Genomic DNA, 22,384 nt, shown 5'->3' with positions numbered 1-22,384 from the left:
TTTATATACACCTTTCCACCTGCTTGGGTTTTGTCTATCTCCTCCCTTCTCTGGCTCTATGAAGCCAGAGCTGTCAAAGATAGAGGGAAAACAAGCAGGTGTGAAGGCTTTATAAATGATTGGGCCCGCCATGATGCACCGAGCATTGGGACTTAGTTTCAGCAGTGATCCTGTGCTGACAGAGTCCCTATAGAGGGGCTGCCCACTACTCAGACAACCCCTTTTCAATCACTATAGTTCCCACATAAAATTACAGCCTGTACTCACCTCCAGTGCGGGCGCTGTTCCAGAAATATTGGGTCTTGTGTGGCTTTGTTATGACATGTGAGCCCTGCAGTTAATCAGCGGCTGCTAATGGTCCGCTCCGCCATCACATCCGTCGGATAAAACTTACATCTGGAAGAAGTGAGAACTGCTGCTCTCCCAATTCTCTGTATGTCCGTTACGTCAGAAGGAAGTGTGAGTGAAGCGGCTGCTGATTGACTGCACGGTTCATGTGATTAGAAAGTTAAAAAAATATATACAGTCATGGCTGACAGCGTTGGCACCCTAGAGATTGTTCCAGAAAATGAAGTATTTCTCCCAGAAAATGATTGCAATTACACGTTTATTTCCTTTGTCTGTATTGGAACAACACAAAAAAAGAGAATAAAAGGCAATTTGGACATAATCTAAGACAAAACCCCAATATGGGCCAGATTAAATTGTTGGCACCCTCAATCTGTCACCCCCCTGGGAGATATCAGACCTCTACTATGGGCATACAGGGTATAGAAAAGTAAATCTATACATACCTGTATGGCCCATAGCAGAGGTCTGATTGCAGAGAAAAGCGCTTTAATCAATTTTTTTTTCCACAGTCTTGGCGTCCAGGGAACGCCAAGCAATCCCCGCCTATGTGCTTATTATTCCCCTAAATCCCCGCCTATATGCTTAATTATCATATCCCCCCTTCCCTGCACGTCACAGGGCCCTGTGACGTGCACTGTGCTCCCTGACCTCCCGGGTATGCACAAAGTGCCGTTCACATAGAGCACGCTTTGCTTCATCCTGGCCCCGTCTACCTGTGCTCTGCGGCGCAGGTTTCTATTGTGCAGGCGCCGGGGAGTCACTGTCACTTCCTGGCGCCTGTGCAATATAAACCTACGGCACAGAGCACAGGTAGACGGGGCCGGGATAAAGCAAAGCGCGCTCTATGTCAACGGCGCTTTGCGCTTGCCTGGGAAGTCAGGGAGCACAGTGCATGTCACAGCGCCCTTGTGACGTGCAGGGGAGGGGGGATATGATAATTAAGCATATAGGCGGGGATTTAGGGGAATAATAAGCATATAGGCGGGGAATGCTAGGTGTCCTGTGGAAAAAAGGATTGATTAAAGCGCTTTTCTCTGCAATCAGACCTCTGCTATGGGCCATACAGGTATGTATAGATTTACTTTTCTATACGCTGTATGCCCATAGTAGAGGTCTGATATCTCCCAGGGGGTGACAGATTCCCTTTAATATTTGGTTGCACACCCTTTGGAATAAATGTCTGCAATCAATGGCTTCCTATAACCATCAACAAGCTTCTTACACCTGTCAGCTGGAGTTCTGGAGCACTCTTCTGTAATCTGCTCCAGGTCCCCAATATTTGCAGCGTGTAGGCCACCACTCTAGCCAATCACCGAGCTCAGCGGCTTGTGCCGTTAACCTTGAGGTCGGGGATTGGCTAGAATGATGACATTGGTTTTTGACGTGACCTCAGCTCTGCAGCCAGAGCGCTGAGACTTCAGGAGTGGACCTGGGAAGGGTGATCACCCACTCTGCTATTAAATATTTGACATCTGGGGCCCATGCTCTGAAAGTGGACAACCCCTTTAATAGGTTGTAGTCTGTGGGCTAAGTGCTAGATCATTGTGGCTGCGCCTGTCAGACATAATGGACAGAGTACAAGCCTCCAGCCAATTCCTGTGGCCAAAATAGCAGGTGAGAACAGGGCCACAATGAGACCCTGCTCTGCACTGGTAGCCCGACCCCCATCATTAGCGCAGGTGTCTGCTGGGGCTGCTCCCGGTACACAGCGCAGTCTGTGCTGGCTCCCATCACTGTGTATAAGCACGTGTGCTAGTGCACAACCCGGGGCCCGGCACATACGGACACAAGGACCCGCTCTGCACCGACGAGCCGCGCTCCTAGAGCTACGTATGTAAAGGTCATTTCGAATATAAACTACAACTTCCATGACGCTTTGTGCGGGCGTAACTGCGCAATTGCTGATTTGTCAAGCCAACCTAACCTAACAGCTGATCTGCTCCACCTCGCCTATTGGTTCCGAGAGCTGTCAGTCTTACAGCTAAGCTTGTGATTGGTTTACTTGGCCTTTCCTTTTCCTCCTCACGTTGCCAGGGAGCCGTAGTGTTACGTTAGCAAGCCTAGGGGTATTCCTGAACAAGCATGTGCGCCGTTTACGTAGCGTAGTCTTTGGACTCGATGACTCCAGTACGGTGATTACGTAGTTGGAGGGTGCTTGCTCTGAGAGACACCCGGAGAGGTAAACACGGGTAACTGGGCTGTCAGCGGCCTGCTGGCTGGTGAATGCACATACATGGCTAGGGGACTATGCACACACATTGCATGCGGTAGCCTTTGCGCCAGGGCGTGTGCTGCATAGGCTGGGGGCTGTGTAGGTGAGCTATGCGTGTAGTGGGAATGCGCTGCAGAAACTTCTGGCTGTGGCTCTATCACAGGCAGCTCCATGGCCAGTGCATTTACTAATGGCAAGGCTACTTCCAAAACTTAGGTGCCGGGCTCATGGTGGGGGCTCAGCACTTTCACATTCCTCTGCACTCTTTCATTGACGTGACATTGTGCCCCAGGTCTTGGGGTATTGCCTCCTATACTCACATAAGTAAGTACACCCCGCCGTTGTCTATTCTCTACTGGCTCCAGCAGTTGGCAGTGGCATTGCAGAAATAATCTTTGTTTTTGAAATGGAGAATATGAAGAAATAGACAGTAGAGCAGTCATATATGTGTATGAAGTGTAAATGAATAGGGCTTTCTACCAGAGGCTGCAGAAAAGAAGTGGTCAGGCGTGTATAGCTCTTTAATATGCTATTAAAGATCACCTTTCCCTGATTTTTTAGTTTAAACTGAGTACCCCCTCCAAGTGGTGTTGTTCCTTCTGATCCCAGAACAGTTTTTCCTTTTCTTTTGTGCCCTCCAGTCACAATGGTGCAGATTTTCCCGTCAACCAACTGGGCGTATACGTGGGAACTACTCTGTGGGCGTTTCCTATTTCTCCTATGATGCTGACCAATCTAAACAAAGAAAAGTTCTGGTATACGTACGGCCATTTAGGTGACGGGGAAATCTGCACCATTGTTACTGGTGGGCGTAATTTTGGAATGGAGGGGCACAGCTTAAGGCCACTGCCCCACTATCAGTATTCGGTCAGTATTTTTTCTCAGGAGTGGGAGCCAAAACCACGCGTGGAACAATCAGAGAAAAGGTATAATAGAAACAAGTCACCAATTCTGCATTTATCACCCACTCCTGGTTTTGGCTCCCACTCCTGAGAAAAAATACTGACCAAATACTGATAGTGGGGCCGTGGCCTAAAATAAAAGAACTGTTCTCATGGAAGAACACCAGTAGGAGAAGGTACTCAGTTTAAATGAAAAACTAAACAGTGGAAGGACCTCTTTAACCCTAATGATGAGGAGGCACCCTTTAATGGACTCTCACCCCTCTGAATGCTACTGCTATACATGTTGTGAGTACTGTGCATAAGCCATACTTGGATGTCAAGTTATGGAATCCTTTTTAATGTAAATTTGTTTTTCTATTTTGCAGGCATATGTAATGATAATGGCAATGGTACAGTTTCAGTCCTTGGAGTCGTGAGCTCTGTGTTTGAACTTGATGATGGATAGAACCAACATTGCTCAGGATCTCATCCTCAGGCAGATTGGGGTATGCCTTGTATTGTTGAAAAATGTAAAAGAAAATTAATTTTTTAATGGGCTGTCTCTGATTAGGGGTATGTTCACAATGATTTTTTTTTACATGGTATTTGATGCAGATCTGCTTCAAAATCTACATAAAAAAAAACGCAGTGAAAACATACTCTAAGACACTCATCTTTTACAGCTAAGGCTGAATAGCAGATCTGCAGGCTTATTCCATGTATTTTCCTATACCTAATGATTTCTCAACTAAGGAATAAATCCCACCATTTACACTCTTAGGCCTCTTTCACACATCCAGATATTTCTGATACTGGAAAAAACAGTACCGGAGATGTTCGTGGGTATGATACGTGTAGCAAACGTGTGCCGCATCAGTATCACGCCTGGAATCAGCGGTACAGTAAGCGCTGAGTGTTGAACGCTGCCCTCATCATTGTCCCCTGCCGGCTCTACGATCAGCACTAGCAAGGGACAATGTAGAGTATAGTATTCTGCTCCCGCTGTGTCCAAAACCTGTAAAAATAAGAATAAAATAAAAAAATCCTTATCAGTACGTGTGAAAACGGTCACCACACGTACTTGAAACACAGACATGAAAGACCCCTTAAAGGGAATTTGTCAGCAGGATTTCACCCCCAAACTATTTATATGTGCACGTATCTCTTTTATAAAAAGAAGTTCAGCAATACCTTTGTGTCCGTTCATCCATTACTGAGGAATCAGCATTTTAATTGATATGCAATGAGGCTGAATTGCTCTTCGCACATGGAAGTTCTCCCAGAGCCTCTGTCACTCCAGCTCTATTTTATGCTCAGCGCTTTCCTGTCCTGCCTGACTGGCAGCTTCTGTTTTGTGATTTCAAGCAACGGAGCTGTCAGTCAAGCAGGAGGCGGCGGCGCTGGGCAGGGAATAGAGCCGGAGTGACAGAACCGTGAAAAGTGCTTGGACATGCCGAAAGCACCTCAGCTTAATCTGCATATCCATTCAAGCTCTGATTTCTCAGGAACAGACTGGCTAGGTAAAGGTATTACTAAACTTGTCTTTACAAGAGCTACATGAGCATATATACATATATTATTATTATTTATCATTATAGCGCCATTTATTCCATGGCTCTTTACATGTGAAAAAGGGGGTATACATAGCAAAAACACTTACAATAATCTTAACAAAACGAGTCAGCGACTGGTACAGGAGGAGAGAGGACCCTGCCCACGAGGGCTCACAGTCTACAGGGATGGGTGAGCATACAGTAGGTGAGGGTAGAGCTGGTCCTGCAGCGATGTGGTGGATCGGTGGTTACTGCAGGTTGTAGGCTTTTCGGAAGAGGTGGGTTTTCAGGTTTCTTTTGAAGGTTTCCACGGTAGGCGAGAGTCTGATGTGTTTGGGTAGAGAGTTCCAGAGTAGGGGGGATGCATGGGAGAAATCTTGTATGTGATTGTGGGAAGAGGAGATAAGAGGGGAGTAGAGAAAGAGACCTTGTGAGGATCGGAGGTTGTGTGCAGGTAAGTACCAGGAGACTAGGACACAGATGTATTGAGGAGACAGGTTGTGGATGGCTTTGTATGCCAGGGTTAGGGTTTTGAACTAGAATCTCTGGGCAATGGGGAGCCAGTGAAGGGATTGACAGAGGGGAGAGGCCGGGGAATAGCAGGGGGCAGGTTGATTAGTCGGGCAGCAGTGTTTAGGATAGATTGGAGGGGTGCAAGAGTGTTCGAAGGGAGGCCACAGAGCAGGAGGTTGCAGTAGTCGAGGCAGGAGATGATGAGGGTGTTCACTAGTGTTTTTGCAGAGTATTTGCTGAGGAATGTGTGGATGCGGGAGATATTTTTGAGTTGGAGTCGGCAGGAAGTGGAAAGGGCATGGATATGTGGTTTGAAGGCGAGATCAGAGTCCAGGGTTACCCAGAGGCAGCGAGCTTGTTTGACTGGGGAGAGCGGGCAACCATTACCTTTGATGGATAGGTCAGATGGGGGGGGGTTGAGTGAGGTGGGGGGAAAGGTAATGAATTCAGTTTTTTCCATGTTAAGTTTTAGAAATCTAGCAGAGAAGAAGGATGAAATAGCGGACAGACATTGTGGGATTCTGATTAGTAAGGCGTTGATATCGGGTCCAGAGAGGTAGATCTGTGTGATCAGCACAGCGGTTGTACTGAAAGCTGTGAAACTCTACAAGCTGTCCCACCCAGGCCAAAGGTGTAGATGGAAAAGAGCAGGGGCCCTAGAACTGAACCTTGGGGGACACCGACAGATAGGGGGTGAGATGAGGAGGTGGTGTGTGAGTGGGAGACGCTGAATGTTAGGTATGAAGAGATCTAAGATAGGGCCAAGTCCGTGATGCCAAGAGATGAGAGAGTCTGTAGTAAAAGGAAATGGTCGACTGTGTCGAAGGCAGATGACCGGTCCAGAAGGAGGAGGACAGAGTAGTGTTGCTTGGATTTGGCGGTTTGTAGGTTGTTGGTGACTTTAGTCAGGGCAGTTTCAGTGGAATGATGCGGTCGGAAGCCAGATTGTAAGCTGTTGAAGAGGGAACATGAGGAGAGGTGTGAGGACAGTTCAAGGTGGAAGTGTTGTTCTATATGTTTAGTTACACTTTAATGGGAACCTGTAAACTGCAGATACAGTAGTAATGTACAGATAAATCGCTTTTAAATCATGTTAGGCTTGTTTACTGAAGCAGTGGCTACAGGGAGAAAATGAAGTTCTATCTTTCATGTGACCACTTGCTTCCATTCATTGGGTAGTGCAGAGACCTGTTATAGTCAACACTCACTATTGCTGTAATGGTAACCAAAAATTCAATCCAAAAAGAGAGGAAAGACCTGTACAAAATATCTGTTGCACTTCCTAAATGTTAACAATATAAATCTTTATAAAAGCCTAGACAAAACAAATATAAACATTTAAAAATGCGCAGTCATATTGCAAGGCTCGTTAAAGGGTTGATATTGACTTTTAGGATTGCTACTTCCAATGGGTGACACTAGAGTTTTAGTCCTCTTCCTCTCTGAAGAGACAATTTCCATACATACTAGGACACAATCTGGCACTGGGATACAAACCATGTGACTGACATAATAATCAATAGAGTCATATAAATAAAATTGATATTTGAAATAAATATAAGTAGGCAATTCCACTAAAGTGATGTCATATGTTCAATAATGAAAAAGGTACACTCTTACAGACAATAAAACATAAATGATACAGTATCAAAAAGTATATGAAAAAAGGAAAGTGATAATAGTGTGCAATAAAGTACCATGTGCATAGTCACTCAGGTAAAATGGCTCACAGAATGTCAATTTTTCTGTGAGCCAATTCACCACCGCGACTATGCACATGGCACTTTATTGCACAGTGTCACTGTTCACTTTGTTTTGTATAGGTTTCTGTATTTACATCGCAGTAAATATTCATATTGTTAACATTTTGGAAGTACTTGGTTATGTAAAAATATTCATAAACCTTCCAATATTGTTGACGATTAATGGAAATTTACTGAACAATTTACCATACTTTTTTATGTACAATGATAATTTGCAATTCGGATTGGTCGGGGGTGTAGAAGTTTGTCATCCTAGGCAGATATTTGGCATGCCGGCTTTTCACACAGGTAAACAACACAGGCAAAGTTGGGCAATGTGTTTATATGTTATTGTATCTAGGAAAACCCAGTGCAATGAGGGATCATTCAGCTTTTCTGGAAATATTGCATTTCTAGATCTGCCACTTCTGCTCATACCCTGTTTGTGCTGTTCTTTTTGTTTTTATTAAGATTACACATAACATATTAGTCTTATCATGTTAATATGCCTCAGAAGAAGTTGTGACATTCTGAAAAGTTTGGTTTTCTTTTAGGAACGACAAGCTAGAAGTTTTCAGAGACATCATCATGTAACTGATCCACTTATTCGTCGCTTAGGACTAGAAGCAGAGCTTCAGGTATATGCAAAAAAATATGCGCTCTGGCATCCTAAGGAAAGAAATGAATTAGGGAATAGGTTCAAGTAGATATGTTTAACACCTGTGTTTTTTTTTGTTCATAGGGGCACTCTGGTTGTGTAAATTGTCTTGAATGGAATGAAAAGGGAGAGTGAGTATGATTTTCATGATTGTATGTTTTCTATGTACGGTAGTTGTTGGTGTTTGATTAATATCCATTTACTGGAATACTTTATTGTTTATATAATTAGGCTGGATTCAGACCACGTCTGAGCCCCCTTTCCAGGTTCTTCTGGGGCTTCAGACAGAAACCTGTCGCAGAGTCAAGAATGTAGTTTCAGACATGGCCTAAATTCATGTCTGTCTATATTTTCAAGGTTTTTTTGGTGTGCAAAAGATTAAAGGGAACCTGTCACCAGCAAAAACGCTCTAAACCTGCAGATATGGACTTAATCTGCAGGTTAATAGCGTTACTGACCTGCTCGGCACCTGCATGTAGCCAAACGCTGCGGGGAGAAAATGACCTTTATGCTTCCCAGCAGCATTCAGTTTCAGTATGGGGGCGGTGCTGTCGCCGGTTCAGTCACTGCCCTGAATATACAGAACAGCAGCTGTAACCACGCCCCTAGCCCTGACTGACAGCTGGCCCTAATGCAAAGCCAGTGTCAGTCAGTGCCAGGGGGTGCGGTTACAGCTGCATCTCTGTATACTCAGAGCAATGACTGAACCAGTGCTGGCGCCGCCCCCACAACTGAAACACGAATGCTGCCAGGGGTGAATAAAGTTAATTTTCTCCTCCCAGCATCCAGCTACATGCAGGCACTGGGCAGGTTAGTAACGCTATTAACCTGTTGATTGTCCCCATATCTGCAGGTTAATGGCGTTTTTGCTGGTGACAGGTTCCCCTTAACTGTAATTAAACCTCTGCTATAGCGACATGGCTGAAGTTTGATCTTTAGAGATTCAAGGCTTCAAGCAGTTTGGTGAGCACTGTGTCCTGGCATTTGTCAGCGCTCTTTGGGTGTGTATAGAGTACATACATCACTTTGTACAAAACATACACATCTCTCCCAGTAAAAGTTTTATAAAATAACAGTGACTCTCTAAAAATGGATATTTCAATCTTGGACATATCTGCACTGTACCTTTTCTAGCTTATAATATAACGTGCTTTATTGTCCTTTCTGCATGTGTGGACTTCTATGTACTGCTGGATTGTAATACATTGTGATATGACCTCTTCCGCTATGTAATGAGTTTCTCTTCTTCACTGTATCCCTGTCCAGTTTGCTGGCCTCTGGCTCAGATGATCAGCATATGATGCTGTGGGATCCTTTTCGGCACAAGAAATTGTTGTCAATGCACACAGGTCACACTGCCAACATCTTTTCTGTTAAGGTGAGCAGCCATGCAATGAATTTTTCTTGGTGAGTGTCTGTATCTAAGTATATATGGATGTGGTTAATATGGCCACTTGGCACATCTCATCGTAATGAGTTATCAGTAGTTCTACAAAGGACTGCAGGTAAATCTGATAATCTCAAAAGTCTGATAATCCAGCAATTCCTTCTGGCACAAAACTTTTTGTAATTCTGATTTTCACAAGCTCTGAAGCAGTACAGTAAATATGGAAACTTTACTGATTAATAAACACATAGTTCTCTATGACCGCTCAATAACCAGGAGTAAAGGAATATTACTGTATAGCATTTTTCTATATTCTCTCTATCAGTTCCTTCCACACACTGGAGATCGCATCTTAATTACTGGAGCAGCAGATGCCAAGGTTCATGTCCATGATGTTAACTCAAAGGAAACACTCCATGTTTTTTCTGAACATACTAACCGAGTGAAACGAGTTGCCACTGCCCCAATGTGGCCGAACACTTTCTGGAGTGCAGCAGAGGATGGCTTGATCCGGTGAGAAAACTCTCCTGAGATGTTAGATTTTCTTTTCATGGAGTATAACCATATTTAATGTAACTAGATGATCATGTGTGTGTTGTCTTTTTCTTCAGGCAGTATGACTTAAGAGAGAGCAGCACCCACTCTGATGTTTTGGTAGATTTAACAGAATACTGTGGCCAATTGGTGGAAGCAAAATGTGTAAGCATCAGCCCCCAGGATAACAACTGCTTGGCGGTAGGAGCCAGTGGGCCTTTTGTGAGACTGTATGATATCCGCATGATCCACAGTCACCGGTGAGTGATTGCTGGTTAGGAATGGTAGTTCACAGAGTATTTCTCATAGCAAGGATAGGTAGATTACCTATACTATATTCTTAACTACAGAAAGAATCTCCAGCAGACACAATCTGGGCTTCACACTTTTTGTTCAAGACAGAGACCAATTCCAGAAGGAGCTGCACAGTATTATGTGGCAGGTGAGAGTCTATTTCTCTGTGTTCTGTAAAGATGCTGAAACAGCCACTGATTGCTGAAGTGAAGGGACTTTAATCAGTATCTGTCAACCTAACTGGGGAGTGACTGAAGACTGGACTGTAATGGCCCAAACACACACCTACTGATTTAATCCAAGTTTACATTGGCAAAGACAGCTGAAGAGCACATCAAAAGTTGTCACAAAATAACATAACAAAATGTATTTGAGTATTCCAAATACACATTTCTTTAAAAAAAAATGAGGCTTTTGGTGGAGGTCCAACTGCTTGTATGCCCCCCATTTAGTAACATGAGTTTCCACAATCTACCATTCCGTATAAATGGGCTGAAGAAAAACAAAGAGCAGACCACATATGAGCAATCAAACAAGTACAGAAATAGCTATGGAAGCTTGGCCTATAGTGTATGAGCAAGTATGTTTCATTAACCCTTTCCAGCGAGCACACTCGGGTGCTTGCCGAGTATTTTGGCGTGCTCAGCAATTTTTTACTGTCGCTGCAGCTGCAAGTGTCATGGCTGTTAGACAGCTGTGACACATGCAGAGATTGACTGTCGAATAGTCATTGGCGGCTCACTTGTCGACTCACTTCTATGGGACATCTGATATGAGATCCCCATTCTTGTAATTGGTGAGGATTCTGGCAGTTAAAGGGGTTGTCTGGTCAAAAGTGACAAGTCTGCAGTCACTCTGTGTGACTTATGAATACCCCCAGCGCACGCACTTTGCGCTGCGGGGATTCACTGGTTTCAGACCCAGGACCAGAAGGTATGTATGAGTTATACATAATCTCGGCCAGTGGGCGCGGCCTCACTCTATACACTTTTATAAACTGAGACCACGCCCGGTCTAGTGATGCCGGGGGTATGTATAACTCATACATACCCTCCTTCACCGGGTCTGAAACCAGCGAATCCCCGCAGTGCATAATGCGTTCGCTGGGGGGATTCATAAATCTGCAGTCACATAGAGTGACTGCAGACTTTTCACTTTTGACCGGACAACCCCTTTAAAGGGAAAGTATCGCGATTTTTATTTTTGTATTAATAATTATTGTTACAGTACAATTATTTTTAATACAAAATAAAATGTAGTCTTTTCACGTGTATTTATTATTTTTTCTGCAGCCTCTGGGGGCTGCCATTTGCCATCTGGGAGTGTTTGAGTATAACACACGAAATATGGCAGCCCCATACATAGGACATAGGAGATGTGGTCAGACAGTCTTCTATTATGTGTCTGTCTCAGCTGTGACCTGGGCTGTGACCATGATATCTATTCCTATCATGTATGACAAAGTCTGCTGAGCCATCTAATCGAGTGTCACACATGATAGGATTAGATACACAGACTGTGTCACACATGATAGGATTAGATACACAGACTGTGATACTCATGATAGGATTAAATACACAGACTGCGATACTCATAGGATTAGATACAAAGATTCACACATGATAGGATTAGATACACTGACTGTATAACAAATGATAGTATTAGATACATAGCTCAGCAGGCTCATGTGTGACTCAGTCTGTGTATGTAATCCTTATGAATAATTCAGCCGGTGTATCTAATCCTATTATGAGTGACACAGTCTGTGTATCTAATCCTGTCATGTGTTATACAGTCTGCTGAGCCGTGTATCTAATCCCGTGTCACACATGATAGGAATTGATACACACACTATATCACAAATGATATGATTAGATAGTCTGTGTATCTAATCCTAGGATTATCATATGATAGTATATGACAATCAGTTGATTAGATACACAGATGATTAGATATACAGACTGTGTCACACATGATAGGATCAGATACCCAAACTGTATAATGTGTATGAGGCAGGGCTCAGCAGTAACAGTACTATAGTGCTCCTTCTGTATCCTTACACTACATGCTATTATCAGGGTGCGGGTCTTACGGGCTATTATACATCTGTAATAATTTCGGCTTGGACATATTTTAGGTTGAGCCACTATTTCTTAGTTTGAGGATAGCAGTCCGTGTCTTCAAGGGCTCATTTTTTATCTTTTCCCAAATGTACTATTTGCTGCTGTCTTTTGTCTTCATTGATCTATCCCCGCTGATCAGGTAACTGCACTTATTTCTGCAGGCCACCTTCCAGTCAAACTGCCTGATTACAATAACCGACTGCGTGTTTTGGTGGCAACATATGTAACTTTCAGTCCTGATGGCACTGAACTGCTTGTCAACATGGGAGGAGAGCAGGTTAGTTTTTGATGCTGTTTTGGGAATGTGTTTTCACCTGTAAATAATGTTTGTTGGTTTGCACACTACTTCATTGCTACAGCCTACAAATGGAGTCTCTTATCTGAGTATTTTTGTTTTAAAATATTTTTTTTACGTTTTCAATCAACAAAACTGTAAATACTTAAATTTGGGGAAAGGGGAAAAACAGACAGCATAAAAGGAACTTACAACATAATCATACAAATTGGTTAACCAAAAGGGTAATACATTACTTTTAACGTCCCGAATTCTTACAAAGAGTATCATAGCCTAAATTTCGGAACTACATTCAGTTAGTGAATTAAACAAAATGATATAAATACACCTTTATTGAATTAGAAATCAAAAATCGTAGTTTCATAATGTTAATGGAGTGTCAAGAAATTAAGTTTGGCATAAAGTTTTGCGACCAAATATCCCATTTAAATTTATATTTATTCAAGTCCTTCTGTCTAAAGGCTATATTGTATTCATTGATATTGTGGATGGAAACTCTGTCTATTACATCTGCTATGGTTGGAACTTCAACTTGTTTTCAACGTGAAGCTATCAACAATTTAGTAGTTATTAAAATGTGAAAAACTATGTGCCTTAGATTGTTGGGGAAAGTATCTATACCTAGCAGCAGAAGAACCAATTGTGGATTAAGGGAAATTCGTAAGCTAGTGAGGTTTTTAATAAGGTTTCTAACCTCTGTCCAAAGATTATTGAGCTTAGGACAACCCCAGAAAATATGTGAGAGGGTCCCCATCTTCCCGCAACCCCTCCAACAGTCAGATGATGTCGATGGTGAGATTTGATAAATTCTCTCCGGTGTCCAGTACCATCTAGACAAGATCTTATAGTGGGACTCATGTAGAGAAGCACACAGGGTGTTCGAGTAAATGATGTCTAGAGATGAAAAGAGTTGTGATATGTCTATTTGAACTTGGAGTTCTTTTTCCCAAGTTATTATGTTTTTAGTCTTTAGTAGTTCAATGTCATCATTGTAAATCCTATACAGACGGTTTGTCACCCATTTGGGGCTATCAAAGGGTTTAGATAAAAGGTCAATAATGAATTGGGGAACGGAAAAGAGAATGTTTTTTGAAGTCAGGAATAATTGTAATTTTAACCATGTCGAAATTTCTTTGTTAGGTAAAGTATATTTATCCTGGAGGGATTGAAAAGTAATAAGATTATCCATAATTATATCTTGGATTACTGAGATACTCAATTTCAGTCTAGCGATTAAAATTTGGATTGGAAGAGAATTAAGCTGCAAATCTTTAAATTTTGACTTTGTTTTTTTGAGCAGATTTCTCCAGACGGTGATAACTGCCTTGAGTGTTTGAAAATTTGGTAGAGGTTTACTAAGATAAGCTGTGATAACTAGCTTCAAGTCACTGTAATTTATTTGGGCCTTTTCCAAGGAGACCCAGGGAATAGGATTGTCTTTTAGTAACCAACCATTTGAGAGTTTCAATATCGTTGCTTGATAATAACTAAAAAGATTTGGGAGACCCAATCCACCTCGTCTCTTATGTTTTTCTAAAAGAGTGATTGATATTCATGGCTTGTTTTTGTTCCAAATAAACATTCTGAGTTGTGTTTGAAATTTATTGAACCATTTTTCAGGTATAGGCAATGGGATACATCTCATTACATATAAAAATTTAGGAAGGGCCATCATCTTGTAGGTAATGATTCTCCCCAGCCACGATAGGTCTATTTTACTCAGACCGAATAATTCGGTTTTGGAGGGATTTATGAAGGACCGACAGGTTGTCATTGACCACAAATGATGGAGATTTTGTCAGAATTATACCCAAGTACGAAATCTGCTGCGGTTGCCAGTTAAAGTCGAATTGTACCTTCAAGACAGTGGCCAAGTTGTCTTCTAAGTTGAAAGTCATACATTGAGTTTTTGAAAAGTTAATTTTATAAAACGAAACATTAGCAATTTTTATCAGGGAATTTAAACGCTGAAGTGACAAAAGGGGGTTTGAGATAGTAAGCAGAATATCGTCTGCAAAAAGTGTGACTTTCGAGCATGTTTGTTTAAAGTTTATACCTTCTATAAATGGGTCAGACCTAATTTTTACAGCTAGGGGTTCAATAAATAGGGCAAAAAGTATAGGCGAGAGGGGACAACCCTGTCTGGTGCCATTAGATAAAGGAAACTTAACTGAAAGAAAATTATTTGTGTACACTCGGGCCAATGGATTCGAATACATAGCCTTAATGCTGTTGAATATCCTGCCTTGAAATCCAAATTTTTCAAGAGTTTTAAACATATAAGACCAGTTCACCCAGTCAAAAGCTTTCTCCGCATCTAGGGCCAACAGCACTGCAGGAGATTTCTTTTTGCTTATAATCGAGATAATATTAAGGGCTCGTCTTGTGGCATCTGATGTCGATCTTCCCTGAATAAAACCCACCTGGCCTGGGTTAATTAGTTTGTGAACAAAATTTTGAAGTCTTTGAGCCGCTAATTTAGCCAATAATTTGGTGTCACTGTTCAAAAGAGAAATAGGCCTGTAATTTTTTGTGTCGTTCGGATCATCTTTGGGTTTGGGGATGACAATCACCAAAGCCTCCAGCTTCTCAGCAGTGGACCTCAATCGCGGATGTATTTGCTAATCTAGAGGATCTTCCAACAAGTTTTCAAAGCACTTATAAAACTCATTTTGAAACCCATCTGGGCCAGGTGATTTCCCACTTTTAAGGTTTTTAATTAGAGAAGAAATTTCTAATTTAGTATATGGGGAATCCAATTCTTCCTGCTCAGACTTGGAAAGGGAAGGGAATTTAAAAAAGAGTCTATCACTTCACATTAGGGGTTAGAAAAGTTGGGATTATCCTTAAGACAAAGATGTCTGTGATTTTCTTAGGATGTGTAACTAAATGGCCATTTTTATCTATAATTTGACTAATCTTTATCTTTAGTCTAAAATGTTTAAGTCTTGCCGCAAAGGCTTTAGATGATTTATCGGTTGATGAGTAATGGTTTGCTCTAATTCTTTGAGTAACTTTGTCGAATTCTTCAGATAAAAGGGTTTTGAGTTTCTGCCTCAATGTCAATATTTGAGATTGCAAATCTGGGGAAGGGTTATTAAATAATTTTTCTTCTAAAGCTATAATTTCTTTAGTGATTTCAACTGTTTTGTCTCTATTGTTTTTCTTTAATTATTAATTTAGTTGGATAAGATGACCCCTTAGTACCGCCTTAAAAGCCGTCCAAAGTAAATAAATTGGAGTATTGTCAGAATCATTTTCTCTAAAGTAATTCTTAATTGATTGCTCTATTGCACATCTGTATTTAGGATGGGCAAATAAGTAACTGTTGTTTCGCCACAGCCTATTCTCTACTAAAACTGGGCCAATAATTATTTCAGATAAGACAGGGGCATGATCAGACCATAACCTTGGCACTATCCGCACAGATTTGAATTTGGTTAAAGAAAATATGTCTGTCAGGATCAGGTCAATACGGGAGTATGAGTTATGCCTTCCTGAGTAATGGGTAAACTCTATAGAAGATGTGTTGAAGCATCTAAATACATCATATAGCTCATTCTTATTAATCCACTGGTCAAAATTAGAGAGAAACTGTCTTGATCTAGTGGAGGAGTCCATTAAGGCGTTAGGTACCATGTTAAAATCCCCAAACAAAACCAATTTGCCCCTCTTGGTTTGGTGAATAAGCTTCATTATTTGTCCAAAAAGGTTATTTGACCACTATTAGGGTCATAAACATTAACTAGGGTGAATTCTACACCATTTATTTTACATATTAAAATTAGATATCTTCCATCTTCAGCGGCTAATATCAGAAGTTTTTCAAAAGTTACTGTGTTTTTTATAAGAATTGCTACAACTCGTTTTTTCTTTGGATTGGAGGCATAGATGTTGGGAAAGTTCTTATTAGTGAATTTGGGCTGGTTGGCTGCTGCGAATTTGGTTTCTTGAAGACCAATGATATCTGCTCTAGAGTCTCTTATCTGTTTCCATACTAGATATCGCTTTCTTGGGCTATTCAGTCCATTAACGTTATGGGATATTATCTTAACTGCCATGGGAGAAGGTGTCAGTAGTGATGCTTGTCATTTGAGCACGGTGTTTTAGAAATATGAAAAAAAGGGATGGAGACATTGTAAAGATTCTGAAAACTTAATGAATCAATAGAAAAAAAAATGTACTATCAGTAGTAAACCACTAAAAACTGAATCTAGCCTAAAATAACCTAACTTAACTGCTGAAGATTAGTTCCTCTAGAGGATCTACTAATCGTAGGAACTAACTCCTCTAGGAAAGGGCTTAAGTTCTGGCCCAGAACCTCAATTCAAATGCATAAAATTAACTTCTCAGGAAATAGTATTACCAAGTTCTTTTAGAATCTGTAAACCTTCCTCTACATTGCTTATGGCGACAGTCCGGCCCTGGAAAGAAAACAACACCTTCCCTGGGTTAAAACCCCACTTATACAGGAGGTGTTTCTGACGAAGAATGTCTGATTTTTTGCTAAGTTTTTCCTTTGTAACATGGTCTCTTTTGAGAGATCAGCAAACGTTTTAATGTTCTCATAGGGGTGAGGTAGGATTTTGTTAGTTCTTATAAATTCTTTTAACTTTTCTTTTGTATGAAAGAAATTGAATTTGACAATTACGTCTCTTGGAATGTCCTGTCTGATATGTTTAGGTTTTGGAAGTCTATGGACTCTAACAATAGTGACATCTAGATCTGTCAGAGATGGCAAGGACTTCTTTAGCAGACCTTTTACATAAAGATCTAATTGGTCATTTTTGACTGACTCATGGATCCCTCTCAGCTTCAGATTTTGTTTTCTATCCCTGTCTTCTAAATCTGTCATCTTATTTTTAATGAATTTTAGATCTTCCCTTAGAGTACTTTGCTCCTTCCCCAGCTTATCAGTCATTTTTCCTAATTCAAAAACCTCAGCTTCATTTCTTTCTACTCTATGTGAGATGGAATCAATCGAGGTCTGAAGTTTCTCAAATCTCCTATCTAGGTCTTTTTTGGGTCCAGTCTCATGGATTTTTTAAAAGCTGTAAAAGACTCTTGAAAAATATTTGGTCTAATGGCTGCTCCCATTTGAAACTTTGAAGAGGATCATTTGGGTCAGTATAGGATGAATCGTCTCTCCTAGATCTCTGCTTATCCGGGCTTACAGTAGGTGTGGAGGTCTCATCCTCTTCAGAGCTCTCCTCCGTCACCTGCTTTGTATGAGATGATTTCTTAGATTCCCTCTCCTTCCTCTTCTTTTGAGGATGACTGAGATTCAATGAACATTGAGTCATCATCAGCTATTTCTTTGTCCTGAGACTGGGTGTTCTTAGCAGAAGTTTTATATGGAGATCTTGACCTGTCCCTAGGTTTGTTGGGAATAGATTTAGGTTTCGATGAAGACATTATGTTAATTGTGATCCCTCACAAGATGAAATTGGAAAATAATTACCAAACAATTAGGACAGAGTGGTTCAGATAAATTGCAGTTCACCAGAGTCTTTATGCTGTACTAAACTATCATAGCAATGAGTATTATGAATTAGGAGAGTAAGGAATGAGTGAAAATCCTAGCTAGAGCGATAAGATTTAAAATCTCAACCTCTAAAGAGATAAAACAACCTATAAAATAATAATATATATAATATATTATACTATAATAATAATATGTTTTCACAAAGAAGACATGAGAAAAAAGATCATAAGAATCTAAAGATCCCTGGCTGCAGTATCAAAAATCAGCCACCAGAGCCCGCCACTGAGGCGAAAAATTTAAGAGAGAAATATAGCTTTCATACATCCAGTAAATTAGTTATATATAAAGTAGAGATATTTCTAACAAATAAATGTATGTTATTAAAAACAATTACCTTAGGTATTACAATAAAAGTAGATAATATCAGCTGTTAGCTAATCAAATCTGCTCATTTTTCTCCCATTCACTATTATACACAGTATGAAGAGAAGGCAACATCTTACTTACACCAAGAACCACGGCACCAAGACATGTACATATATATAATAATAAAGAAAGCTTTGTAGCAGTGTTAGCAATGACTGAGGAAAAATCACCACACACACTCAAAAAAAACCAAAAAACACTGGTTTCCCTCTTCAGATCTGCGCAGCTCGTGTTCGTTGGAAACCCAATGATTTCATTTGCTCACGGAGAGTCCTCTCGTCTCTGTACCGAAATTGCTGTTTATGATGATAATCAACTATCGCGGCCAAAGATATTAATAAATATTTTTCAAGAACTGTAATATCTCTTGTTAGTCATACATTTGTAGATCTATATCAGGAGTAAAAGGGATGTCAAGTCCATATGTAGTCTTTTCAGTTAGATCATCACAGTTTTATATAAAATGGCGGAGTTAAGAACCGTAAAGCACAAGATGGCGGCACCAAAACTCAGTGAAGATCCCACAGTCATGCAATAAATGGTACATATGTGTAACAGATTTAAATAAGACTACTTAAATCCTTTTAGATCATAAAACCTCTGTTATCACACAAGATGGCGTAGTTGAATATGATGAAGTACAAAAATGGCGTCATTGTAAAATTTGTCACACAGCAAAAAAAAATAAATAAAGGTACTTATCCGTTCAAGAGCGGCGAATCTTCAAAGCTTCTATGTAGTACGAGATGAACCCCAAGGTCAAATCAAAGACCAGGTGATGAAATAATGAGGTAATAAGATCTCAAGATAGCTCAAATCTTTAATCTTCCCTCAGGAGAATTACTCTGCATAGTTGTGAGGTAAAATTTTTCAGATAATATCAAAGAAGGTCTCAAAATGTTTCTGTAGCATCCTGAGTTAGTTTAGTAGCTTTTTATAAGAGTTCAATGTCTTTAAAAAGGCATTTCATCCCAGTTGCTTATTCTGAGGCAGGAGCACAAGAAAACACGTACCTACTCCATGACTAGCAGGCCACGCCCCCATCTGAGTATTTTTAATCGAGGCTTCTTTTTGCCTGCTTCGTTTGCCCATGCTGCTTAAGTTATGCAAACCCTCCTAGATGCTTAGATAATGTGTTCCAGCCACACTCCTTGCTAAAAGGTGCATAAATGCACACAGCCATGCCATTTATATAGACAGATTAGAACAGGGGTGTACAACCCACAACCCGCAGGCCATATGCAACCCGCCCTGCGGCTAGTTACAGCTCGCGCAGCACTGACCAGAAAAAGACTGATTGCATGCAAGAGCGATGAGCTGTGTCTCTGTGTGAAGAACGCTGGAGCCGCCGCTGATGTGCTGCTCAGTAACCAATGAGCACTTTTCTTCACGGCAGAGGAGAGCGCTCACTGGTTATTACAGTCTTCTGTCAGTGGCAGACTCTGTGACAGAAGCCTTCATTAAGCAAAGAGCTCTCTCCCTGGTAGTAACAAAAAGTGCTCATTGGTTACTGAGAGGCTCCTATCATACAGTCCCATCCATTGCAGACGCTCGGTTGCTGGACGGATGGTCCTCCTCCACTTGAATACTCTTGCTGGGGAACAATGCAGAAGGAAAGCACCATGAAAGTTTTTCATCCAACTCCAAAAGGGGCGGAGCTTAATGGGGTGGTGTGGGTGGGACTTGGTGAATACTGTGGACCTATTATTACTACACAGGGGAATATGTAGGTGTCCAACCTGCAAGGGAAGGCAGGTGAGTCTTACAATGTGACTAAGGCCCCATTTGCCTATGGCTGTTAAATTACCTCCCTCAGCTACATGCAAGCCCATTGGCTTTCATTTACTGGCCTATTTAAAAGGCCACCACACTTCCATGCACACAGAATGATTGTTAATACGATTGTTCTATGTGCATCAAATATCATGTTATCTGCAGCAGATCGCCTGGTTACATAGCATGATGTGCAGCAGAGAACATTGATTTTATATGGGCTGTAAAGGTTGTCCGGACTCACAAGAAAAGTCTGTAGTCACATTATGTGAATACAGACTGTGGAATCATCACAGCGTTGCATACCTCACAGGAGTAGACATGGGGCTGCGGTATATACCTCACAGGAGTAGACATGAGGCTGCGGTATATACCTCACAGGAGTAGACATGGGGCTGCGGTATATACCTCACAGGAGGAGTCATGGGGCTGCGGTATATACCTCACAGGAGGAGACATGGGGCTGCGGTATATACCTCACAGGAGGAGACATGGGGCTGCGTAATATATACCTCACAGGAGGAGACATGGGGCTGCGGTATATACCTCACAGGAGGAGACATGGGGCTGCGGTATATACCTCACAGGAGTAGACATGGGGCTGCGGTATATACCTCACAGGAGGAGTCATGGGGCTGCGGTATATACCTCACAGGAGGAGACATGGGGCTGCGGTATATACCTCACAGGAGGAGACATGGGGCTGCGTAATATATACCTCACAGGAGGAGACATGGGGCTGCGTAATATATACCTCACAGGAGGAGACATGGGGCTGCGTAATATATACCTCACAGGAGGAGTCATGGGGCTGCGGTATATACCTCACAGGAGGAGACATGGGGCTGCGGTATATACCTCACAGGAGGAGACATGGGGCTGCGTAATATATACCTCACAGGAGGAGACATGGGGCTGCGGTATATACCTCACAGGAGGAGACATGGGGCTGCGGTATATACCTCACAGGAGTAGACATGGGGCTGCGGTATATACCTCACAGGAGGAGTCATGGGGCTGCGGTATATACCTCACAGGAGGAGACATGGGGCTGCGGTATATACCTCACAGGAGGAGACATGGGGCTGCGTAATATATACCTCACAGGAGGAGACATGGGGCTGCGTAATATATACCTCACAGGAGGAGACATGGGGCTGCGTAATATATACCTCACAGGAGGAGACATGGGGCTGCGTAATATATACCTCACAGGAGGAGACATGGGGCTGCGGAATATATACCTCACAGGAGGAGACATGGGACTGCGGAATATATACCTCACAGGAGTAGACATGGGGCTGCGGTATATACCTCACAGGAGTAGACATGGGGCTGCGGTATATACCTCACAGGAGTAGACATGGGGCTGCGGTATATACCTCACAGGAGTAGACATGGGGCTGCGGTATATACCTCACAGGAGGAGTCATGGGGCTCCGGTATATACCTCACAGGAGGAGACATGGGGCTGCGTAATATATACCTCACAGGAGGAGACATGGGGCTGCGTAATATATACCTCACAGGAGGAGACATGGGGCTGCGTAATATATACCTCACAGGAGGAGACATGGGGCTGCGTAATATATACCTCACAGGAGGAGACATGGGGCTGCGTAATATATACCTCACAGGAGGAGACATGGGGCTGCGTAATATATACCTCACAGGAGGAGACATGGGACTGCGGAATATATACCTCACAGGAGGAGACATGGGACTGCGGAATATATACCTCACAGGAGGAGACATGGGGCTGCGGAATATATACCTCACAGGAGGAGACATGGGGCTGCGGAATATATACCTCACAGGAGGAGACATGGGGCTGCGGAATATATACCTCACAGGAGGAGACATGGGGCTGCGGAATATATACCTCACAGGAGGAGACATGGGGCTGCGGAATATATACCTCACAGGAGGAGACATGGGGCTGCGGAATATATACCTCACAGGAGGAGACATGGGGCTGCGGAATATATACCTCACAGGAGGAGACATGGGGCTGCGGAATATATACCTCACAGGAGGAGACATGGGGCTGCGGAATATATACCTCACAGGAGGAGACATGGGGCTGCGGAATATACACCTCACAGGAGGAGACATGGGGCTGCGGAATATACACCTCACAGGAGGAGACATGGG

General features: G+C 42.1%; 1 protein-coding gene across 2 annotated transcripts in view; it reads left to right on the top strand.

The window, feature by feature from the left end:
* Positions 1–2,375: 2,375 nt before the first annotated feature.
* The window catches only part of WDTC1 (WD and tetratricopeptide repeats 1), a 35,277-nt gene continuing 15,268 nt past the window's right edge, over positions 2,376–22,384 (top strand). The window contains exons 1-9 of one of the 2 annotated variants that reach the window (XM_073666192.1): positions 2,376–2,530; positions 3,834–3,953; positions 7,810–7,893; positions 7,998–8,044; positions 9,180–9,291; positions 9,626–9,813; positions 9,912–10,094; positions 10,185–10,276; positions 12,413–12,528. In XM_073666192.1, the coding sequence (XP_073522293.1) occupies positions 3,903–3,953; positions 7,810–7,893; positions 7,998–8,044; positions 9,180–9,291; positions 9,626–9,813; positions 9,912–10,094; positions 10,185–10,276; positions 12,413–12,528 (873 nt within the window). In that variant the 5' untranslated portion in view covers positions 2,376–2,530; positions 3,834–3,902. The other variant, XM_073666193.1, reaches the window with a different exon arrangement.

The sequence above is a fragment of the Phyllobates terribilis genome, unplaced genomic scaffold (genome assembly GCF_046119375.1).
Source record: "Phyllobates terribilis strain yellow unplaced genomic scaffold, ASM4611937v1 Scaffold_2__4_contigs__length_985480577, whole genome shotgun sequence".
Lineage (NCBI taxonomy): Eukaryota > Metazoa > Chordata > Amphibia > Anura > Dendrobatidae > Phyllobates > Phyllobates terribilis.
The sequence above is the reverse complement of the archived record's forward strand: the minus strand, read 5'-3'. Positions and strand labels throughout refer to the sequence as shown.